The sequence below is a fragment of the Branchiostoma belcheri genome, unplaced genomic scaffold, assembly GCF_001625305.1.
Source record: "Branchiostoma belcheri isolate BF01 breed outbred unplaced genomic scaffold, Haploidv18h27 scaffold42, whole genome shotgun sequence".
Classification (NCBI taxonomy): Eukaryota; Metazoa; Chordata; class Leptocardii; order Amphioxiformes; family Branchiostomatidae; genus Branchiostoma; species Branchiostoma belcheri.
This window is the reverse complement of record NW_017804043.1, coordinates 1,010,131-1,019,262: the sequence shown is the minus strand read 5'-3', so window position 1 is coordinate 1,019,262 and position 9,132 is coordinate 1,010,131. Positions and strand designations below refer to the sequence as shown.

Sequence of the window (9,132 nt, the reverse complement as noted above, 5' to 3'; positions counted from 1 at the left end):
TCCTCCATATGGTATAGTGTACATCCCAATCCGACTTCAGCCCGGCCCTCTTTTTTCTCTATTAGGCCATGATTACTTTATTATATGGATGACATCCACACGCGCGCGCATAAATTTTCGTCCGTTTCCAAAAAAAAAGTTGTAGACCATACTGTAAATCGTACAAAATGAGGGAATATATGTCGAATGTTGAAAAAAAAAACGTATTGGAAAACGATACTAATGTCACAGAATACTAAAATTAATTCAAGAAAAGAAGAGAATGTAAAGAAATGAAAATGCTGCAGCTGTGTGTTTAGTCATTTGTTCAACCTTCATTACCACGTAGATTTTATAATGAAGGAAACTTTTTTTGCCAAACTTTTTTTATTCGCACGCTCGCTCGGGTTCCAAGAGGATGTCATCCATGATAATCAAATCAACATGGCCTAACTACAGCTTACAAAGAGCTCTGATGGAGATTATCATTATTTTATGAGGACTACCATGGCAGACATGCCCGGGGGTTAGGCTTCCCCTGAAAATCCCAGTTGTGTCCAGAACCGCGTCTGGACGAAGCTCTGTTCTGGGCCGAGGCGCCTGGCAGGAATGCCCGCTTTTTAGGCCGACCTTCTACATGTTCTAAAACAGAAAATACCTCTGTGAGGTTGTGTGGCGTAGCGGTAGAGTGTTCGGCTGAGACCCAAGAGGTCCCGGGTTCGAATCCTATCCGACGTCACCGATCTTGTGCCCTTCGGAAAGGCACTTTACGCGGCTTTCCTCACTTCACTCAGGTGTAAATGAGTGCCTAGTTTCGGTTAGGGACGTCCCTCGGATAGGACGTTAAATGGAGGTCCCGTGTTTGGGAGAACCACACCCCATGCACGTTAAAGAGCCCCCCGCATCGAAAAGAGTAAAACTGCTAAAAAGACGCTAAAAACGAGCTACCTTTACGTATCTGCTTGAAGGATCAGTACCGGCTCTTCCTTCCCTCAGCTGTTGCTGATCAGTTTCTATCCGCTCGGCACCGGGCGGGTCAGTAATCAGGCTCGCGTGTTGGGGGCGGCGATTTCACAGATAAAGACGCGATGTTTCCTGACACAATTATATACCCCGGGCCCCTTCTTACATTAGGCCACATCAAGTACCTTTTATGGATGACGTCCTCTGGAGGCCCTAAATCTAATGCGAGAGCGCGAAAGAAAAACAAGAAGGGCTAAAAAAAGCAAAATGCCTAGGTTTGAAATATACTAAGGGACGACAAATGTTAAGACACAAATGAGAGAACACAGAGTAACAACCATCAAGTCTTTATTCGTCGTGAAAACAGCAATAATCAGTGGAACAGCAGTCGTCGTCCTGTCCTCTTTCATTTAATCACATCTTCCCTTATCCCACTGTCGTGACCCTTTCGTCATAGTTACAGAAAGCGAAGTTTAATTCTTGTGTGTGTTTTTTCAGGGAACAGGCCAAAATCAATGCGCGCGTGGACGTCATCCATAAAAGGTACTTGCTGTGGCCTAAAGACGCGATGCTTCCTGACACAATTACAGACCCTGTGCCCGGGGGAAGTCCCTGGTTTGGGCGGGGACTCCCGTCTGCACTTCGGTTATATATCCCTTTGAAATGTTCGAAATCAGCGGGTCTCCCCCGGCTCGACCAGAGACGCGCGCCCGGCGAGTACAGAAAACACGCCGCGTGCAGGCGCCAGGGTATCCGAGGGATAAATCTCACCAGTCCGATCGAATGAAGACGGCGGGTTGAGATCCTGACCAGTGGTTCTACAACCTGACAGAACACAGGAAGGCTAGCTTGGAAGCAAAGTTATGGATATGTGGGTCTCGTAATAGGTTTGCCGCTCTGAGCGTGTTGTCATTTGGCCAACGCTTCTAAGACGCCTCTGAGGTCTGGTAGAGGCTACATCGCTACAGCAAAAGCGCATCAAAAGCGTCACATAAAAAGTACAAAACAAACCGGAGACATTTCATTCCGTCATCGGATCGGATCGGAGATTAAGCGAAAACTGGCCCGCTAGGAAGTGATTACATACCAACTTTTACTGCAGTTTCCTTAGAAGTTAATCTGACAAAGACCTTGAACTCATTGGCCAAGAAAATAATCACTATGACACAGATAGAAGTCTTTCTTTCTTACGTCCTTTTTTTAATCAACAAACAGAAACGTTTGGTCAGCAATGTAACCTTCCCGTACTTGTTACTTTGCTGGCGAGCTGATATGAAGATGAGTAAGTTTGGAAATGGTTTGTGACAGTTCTGGAGTGTTGGACTTTGCGGACCGCTAACTAACACCCTGAGGAAGAAACCGTCCGGAGCCGGCACTGTCGCCAGGAAGTTAATGATTATAGTCTTACTTAATTAGTTAAAGTCGACCCTGGTCATTAAGGGTAGTTTGGGAGAATTAGGATGAGATGGGTTAGAAAGAACGCCAGTTGGAAGGTACTCCATGTTGCATAGAGACCGACACGGCAAATGTGTGCTTATATTCTCTCCGTAGCTTGCTAATATCATCATAGGTAACCTGGGTTAATGAACTATTTTCAATTTTTTGTTCAATGTTCATCCATTTGTTTGTCGTAGAGAGAAGTAAGGAATTAGTTCTGGTTCTCTAATCTTAGTTCTAGTCATGCCTTCAAATATCAGAGCTGGCAACCAAGAATTGAGGTGTTCAAAAACTCGTATTTCCCCAGAACTATCGTGGAGTGGAACTCGCTGTCACCATTAAGTACAGTTGGGGCGTCATCAATATATAGTTTTAACAACTCCTGCAGTTATTTATGGAAAGATTTGGTGCAACAGGTCGTTTGGAGTAATATAGCTAGCTGCCGCCTCACCGCGTGCCCGCGAAGCTGGTGTTTTACGCCGAATGAAGTGCGGTTATACCGGATATGCGAAACAAACAATAACGTTTCAATTGTTGGACAAGGCTCTTCTCTTAGCAAAGCAAACAAATAAGCAAACTCATTGATGTGTATGATATAAAATATCATCGTGTTGTTTTTAACAGTAATCCTCTTTAAGCTAACCACACTGAACAAAACTGGAGTGTACATCTAAAGACGGTTTACGATATACGAAACAAACAATTTAATAACATTTCAGTTCAGGGACAAGGCTCTTCTCAAAGCAAAAATAAACTCATTGATGTGTTCGATATAAAATATCACCGTGTTGTTTTTATCAGTAATCCTCTTTAAGCTAACCGCGCTTTACAAATCCGCCCGCCGCTCACCCCAGTTCCTCCTCCTCCTTAACTAATCCCCGCCATGTTTTGTAGATAACTTCTGATAAGGGAATCGTCTTTGAAGCACGTCTGAGGAAGTCTTTAATGTTTTCCGATATGGCAACTGTCTCAGAGTTACCGACTTTGATGTTATAAGCCGCCGCATCTCTTGGGAATAGTGCTAAGACCTAGGCTATGTTTTGTCTGTCTGCAATATCTGTTGTTTTTTTCTAGCCTAATTTGGTCTCTTGGGCGTCCGGAGCTGGAAAATATACAACTCTTATATCAGTTCTACTCTACTTGTCAGACATTCTTATGAGAAGGAGTTTAAAGCACATCCGCTGTTTAACAGGGTGTTTTATTTCAAAACATGTCCCGAAAGTGGATCTATCTGTCCGCTCTTGTTATTGTCTACCCGAGGATGGCCCTCTTCAAAGACATTCTCTCATCACAGCTGTCGGGACGATAGCCTTATAGCCTGTACCAGGCTTCGGGAGACGGCTAGAGAGCGGCAAAATGTACTCTCGATAGATCTAGCGGACCAACTCCCCTGGCATGTTATCTCTCTCTATTTGGCCAATTTCTACTCTTTATGACCGCCTCCCGAAGCCTGTTAGAGGCTAGATTATAGTAGATAGCCTGGCACCGGACGATACCGTGAGGTTCACGGGAATTTTCCTCGGTACATGTAGTGCTGCTCGCCCGCCCAGGTCTGCTAGCGCACTCGGGGATTTTTTTACGGGGTCGGGATGTAGAAATATCGGTAGTGAGAGAAAGAACCCAATGTTTATTGAGACTGGGCTAGTTAATTCCCTGGACACGTGTGTCAGAGCAGGGTATACGGTGTTAGTGGAACGTGCAGAACGTTCGCCCTCCGCAAGGTGCCGCTTCTACAGTGCTTCCAGAACCCAGTTCACCTTCCATCAGCATCTTAGAGCTTAAATAAAAGGAATAATCATATAGACGACTGTAAAAATAAGTTAAGTAAATAAAATGAGTTAATAATTGAATAAAAAAATAAGTTTTTATATTGACTTCAAGACGATAAATATATTTTGATCTCTTACGCTAGGTTAATTGTACGCCATGTTACGTCATTTTTTCCTGAATCGTATCAAACATTTTATTTGAAAACATTTTTTCAAGTCAGTTCGAAGGAGACTAAGAGTTTTAAATTCTTCCTCGTTGACGAATGTTTGGTATCGAAAACACCAGATGCGCCTTGAATCTCGTTGCTATAAAGTGCTGTATTGATGTCTTTGTCAACATTTCATCTGACCACTTTGTAGCTTACAAACACGCCCAAAGGAACATACAATCGTGACATTCCTGACCGTGTCGTGGGCACTGTGTACGAACGGCAGCTATGTTAAGTGGGTTCTTAGGGCTGAATAACATTTCCTTTTTTTTACCACAAAAGGGGTGCAAACGTTGAACGACACAATCAATGGGCAACAATACATCAAAACGGAGGAAACAAGCCGAACTCGTGAGTCACTGAGCCGCACCTTACAGACCGTTCCCAGGCTAGGGATCGGGTGGTTAAGGGTTCGATTCCTCGCTAGATGTTGTGCCTTTGGGAAAGTCACTTTGCATGACTTTCCTAACATTTTATACCACCCAGGTATAAAATGAGTACCTGACTTCGGTTGGGGAGGTAGAAGGCGGTAAAAGGAGAGAGATGGGCTCTTGCGACACGATAGCAAGACACCATGCAACAACGCAATGTCTCTACGACTTTAAAAAGGCTATTGGACCTTTTTTTCGTCATGTATGACATCTAGAATATTGTGATGTCTCCCATATTTTGCGCATAGTCTGTTAGAATACGTTAGCATTAAAAAAATCATTTGTATCAGCCCAATAACGAGGGTACCAAACGCCGTGGGGCCTGTTTTACGGGCTGACTTCTCCACGCCTTTATAACACGCTGGTGTCGCAAGTCCGTACGCCGGCCCCCTTTGTGTTCTTAAGGGCGCGTGTTTGTGTAAAGAACCCACTTTAAGGTGGGTGTGACGTCACCCATGACTGTGAGGTTGACGACTGACGTCATTCACAGACCCGGCGTGACCAATCAGGCGAGGTTAGAACGTGTTAGAACACCCTTCGGCAAACCTACCGTGCAGGCGTTTGGTTTAACGTTTGTACGTAGACAAATATGGCGTCCATCGGTAACTTAAAGTGTTCAACGTATATATCTTACTTTTGGCAAAAACTTTGCACTGGATTCTTATTTTCTGTGCTTTTCTATTGAATTTAGGCGTTACTAGATGCATTCTATTTGAAAGTCCTAGTTCACTTCAAGTCCATGCGCTGAATTTGAAGAATTAGAATACTTCGTTTTAGTTTTTCTTTCGTCATTTTGTATTTAAGGTTCATCTAAGTATGGTTGTATGTAGTTATCATTTAGTTTATATTGAATATAACTAGAGTAACGTTTCCATTCAATGTGGTACAAATATAGTTGTACTTTCTCTTTCCCTCTCTCGTTCTGTTTCTTCCCCCTCTCTCTTTCCCTGTCCCTCTCCCTCTCTCTCTCTCTCCCTCCGACCCCCAGAAAAATCCCAGTGCAAAAAAACAAACAAACAAAAAGAGCCTACAAAAGCGCCCAAAATAACCCAAACCCAAACCTCTGCTTGGAGAGTACGCCTGCCCTAGCTGATTAATTTTGCTGGGCGCTGACATGTGTGCGGGCCCGCTGGCCAATCTGCGCTCGACTCGGGCCTTACCGACAGAGGGGGCGGCCCTCTACGCAAACACTGTCCCTAATGGCTTTCAGGCTCGGTCGCGCGCACCGCGATGTTTTGAGTTAGTTCGTGGGGAGGGGCGCGGTGGTCTTCATGTGAAGCGGGGGAGCCGTGAGCGCGTGTGTCGGTTCGTAGGAAAGCTTGTTTGTTATGCCGGTTTATCCATAAAAACCGGAGCGACGTTTCCGGCGGGCGGGATTCGCCGGTCGTCAGGGCAGCAGCACGGAACAACCACGGGTGCACGGAGTTACCGCACCAGGAAACAACCACGTACTTTTTCCCTCAAGATTCTTATTCCAGGAGGAGTGTTGTACTACTAGTATTTCCACACACAGGAACCAGAGATGGATGTAGTACGTTACCTTCAGTTCGGGTTGTTTATATTCTGTACGGGGACGGTGCACCTACCGACCGTATCGAGTCTGATCGACCCTCGGTTGGACTGGCACACCCCGTCCGAGCAGGACCTGCGCCAGGTCCGGTGGGCCATGGCGGCGTACCACTACCTGCACAACCTGGCCTGCGACGCCGTGTTCTTCACCACGGAGCGGGAGTGCCGGACGCTGGTCTCCATCCCGCGCTCCTCCGTCCACCTGTACATGACCGAGCCGGCCGAGCGAGGCAGCGGCGGCTACCTGGCCGTCCTCCCCGACGGCGGGCTGGCCCGGGCCGGTCGCCACGACGCCGTCATCGCGCTGGATCCGTACCCCAAGGCGAGCTTCGGGCATCTCGTGCTGGTGTTCTACCTAGACACGAACGTCGCTGCCGCCAAATGTGCGAGTCAGAGTGGAGTATACCTCGGTAAGTACAAGTTATTATATTACACACTCACAGTGTTCGCAGATTGTGCTGTAGCTATATATATATACATGTAGAGTACGATACCCCAAGGCAAGCTTAGGGCATCTCGTCCTAGTGTTCCTCCTAGATAAGAACGTTGCATGAAGTGTATCTCGGTAAGTAAAAACTTAAGTATTTTCCAAGAGCTATCGTAGAGTGGAATTCGTTGCCACCAAGTACAGTTGGGACATCATTACTACAAAGCTTTAAACAACTCCTGTAGCTAGACGTGCAAAGATTGGGTGTAAATCAAAAGGTAGTTTGGTGCAGTATAGCTAGCTGCCGCCGCGCCGCGTGCCTGCGAAGCTATTGTGTTACGCCGAAGGGCGGTTATACTATCTATACCGATACAGATACAAATACAGAAGTACAAGTTACTATATTACACCATGCTGTATTTATATATAGAGAGTATAGTATATTGTCACTCGGTGTGTCAGCAGCGTTTTTCTATAGTCCATAGGTCATGTTTGTCCTGGTCAGTCAACGGAACACCGCAGGAATTCATCCGGGCCTTGACAAGTCTGAAGGCCGCTCTGAGTCAGAGCGACATGAAACGAACAACTGCCGTATCCTGTTCAGTAAAGTAGGCGCCACAGACACAACTATGCGAATGCTTGTGTCTTTTGGGACTTAAACTTCGCTAAAAAGCGGGTATACCGTGTTTTTGAAAGCAACGTTAACGGCATGCGCTACGAAACAAGAAACCGTTTTCCGTCAGCGACGTCGCATTTTTGCCTCACAAATATCATTATGCTATTGGATAGGGTTGATTCAATTTACTACTAGTACTTTTTAAAAAGATGACCAGAAAAATTACTTTAAAAGTCCAGTTTTACTGCCCTGAAATCGCTTTACTTCGGTGCCTTGAAGTGTCAAGTTTTATTTTCCTCCGCGAATGTCGGGGAGGGAGGTTTCATGATCAAGTGTATGGGAGGTTTGACTCATGCTATACATAGTTTTTCAAATGTCTTGTAAACGCATTTTTCCATTGTAAAAGTGGCTGCGAGAATATAAGTTGTACTTAACATGAGTTCGCAGTCACTCAGTCCATGTCCTTTTATTTGTATTCGTCGGTGTGCTTCTGAAAAAAAAAAGAATGTCGGGGATAGGAAATAAAAAACCTGTCGCACTTGTAACCTTTAAAGCGATGACACACGAGACCCCGCGCGTTGAGCCATGTTTATACAAGCCTCCCGTCGATAAGCTGATGTTTTGATTACTTTGCTACTTCAGTGGGTTGTCCCGTCGTCAAAGGTCCACCGGCCGGCCGGGGGTTCTGACTTCCCGGCTATATTTGTCCCGTACACGAACCTGTGTCCTCCCTTCATAGCCTCTTCCAGGATTCGTCGAGTGGCGATTGGTAAAGAGTAGAAAGTGGCCAAGTAGAGATAACATGCCAGGGGAGTTGGTCTGCTAGAGGGTACAGTTTGCCGCACCCGCGTTCAGGCCAATTTCTACCCTACTCTTTCTAGCCGCCTCCCGAAGCCTGATAGACGCTACCCCTTCATATCTTCAACCACGGAATAATGAAGGTTTATTGCAAATACATGCCCGAGGGCTAATTGCAGTTATAAACAACATGTATGAAAAAAGAAAAGACAATTTTATGTGAGACTACGTCTAACACTATACTACATTCTATAACATACACGGTACTAGTTTTGCTGGGTTTGACTTCTTCTTTTGAGACAATGGATGACGAATTTACCCACTAAAATATGTGGGCTCTTTGATATATAAAAATACTCGCGTGCGCAGTGCGAGAATGCCGTGGGATAGCCCGGCAATGTTTTTGTTGTTTTTCGGCGTTGATTTCTTTTCAAGTCGGACATAGCCCGTGTGCAAGGCGTCCCACCAGCGGCCGGCCGCTAGCAAAGGGATTTCTAGTTATGCTTCACTTGGAGGAACTCCTTTTTTTGGTCGAGATAAGCGGCGCTATCAAATGTCCGCCTTTCTCACATGTGCCGAAACCCAGCTCGCGCGCATGTCCTGTTTCTTCTACTACAAGCCGGAAGTTAACGCGAGGAAGTCTCCACCAGACAAACAACGCGGGTTCAAAATAAAGTAAAAATTTAGGCAATAAAGATAATAATTGGTTAGGGGAGTTAAGCCAGCGTAGAGTTCATTTGCCTTCTTGAAAAGGGGGAAATTAACCCTCCCGCGGACAGACTCTCCTGGCCTATTTCCTTTTTTTTAAACCGAATTGTAGGATCCGTACCCCCGACAAATTATGCTGAAAACCCAAGTCTAAAGTTTCAACAAAGTTTGATCTATTGTGACGAGCTTATTATCGTATCCGTACATATAAAAAAAACTTTGGTCA

General features: G+C 45.5%; 1 protein-coding gene across 1 annotated transcript in view; it reads left to right on the top strand.

The window, feature by feature from the left end:
• Positions 1-6,011: 6,011 nt before the first annotated feature.
• The window catches only part of LOC109477986, a 29,750-nt gene continuing 26,629 nt past the window's right edge, over positions 6,012-9,132 (top strand). The window contains exon 1 of the mRNA XM_019779438.1: positions 6,012-6,767. Coding sequence (XP_019634997.1) covers positions 6,311-6,767 — 457 coding nt within the window. The 5' untranslated portion in view covers positions 6,012-6,310. The remainder of the gene's footprint in view (positions 6,768-9,132) is intronic.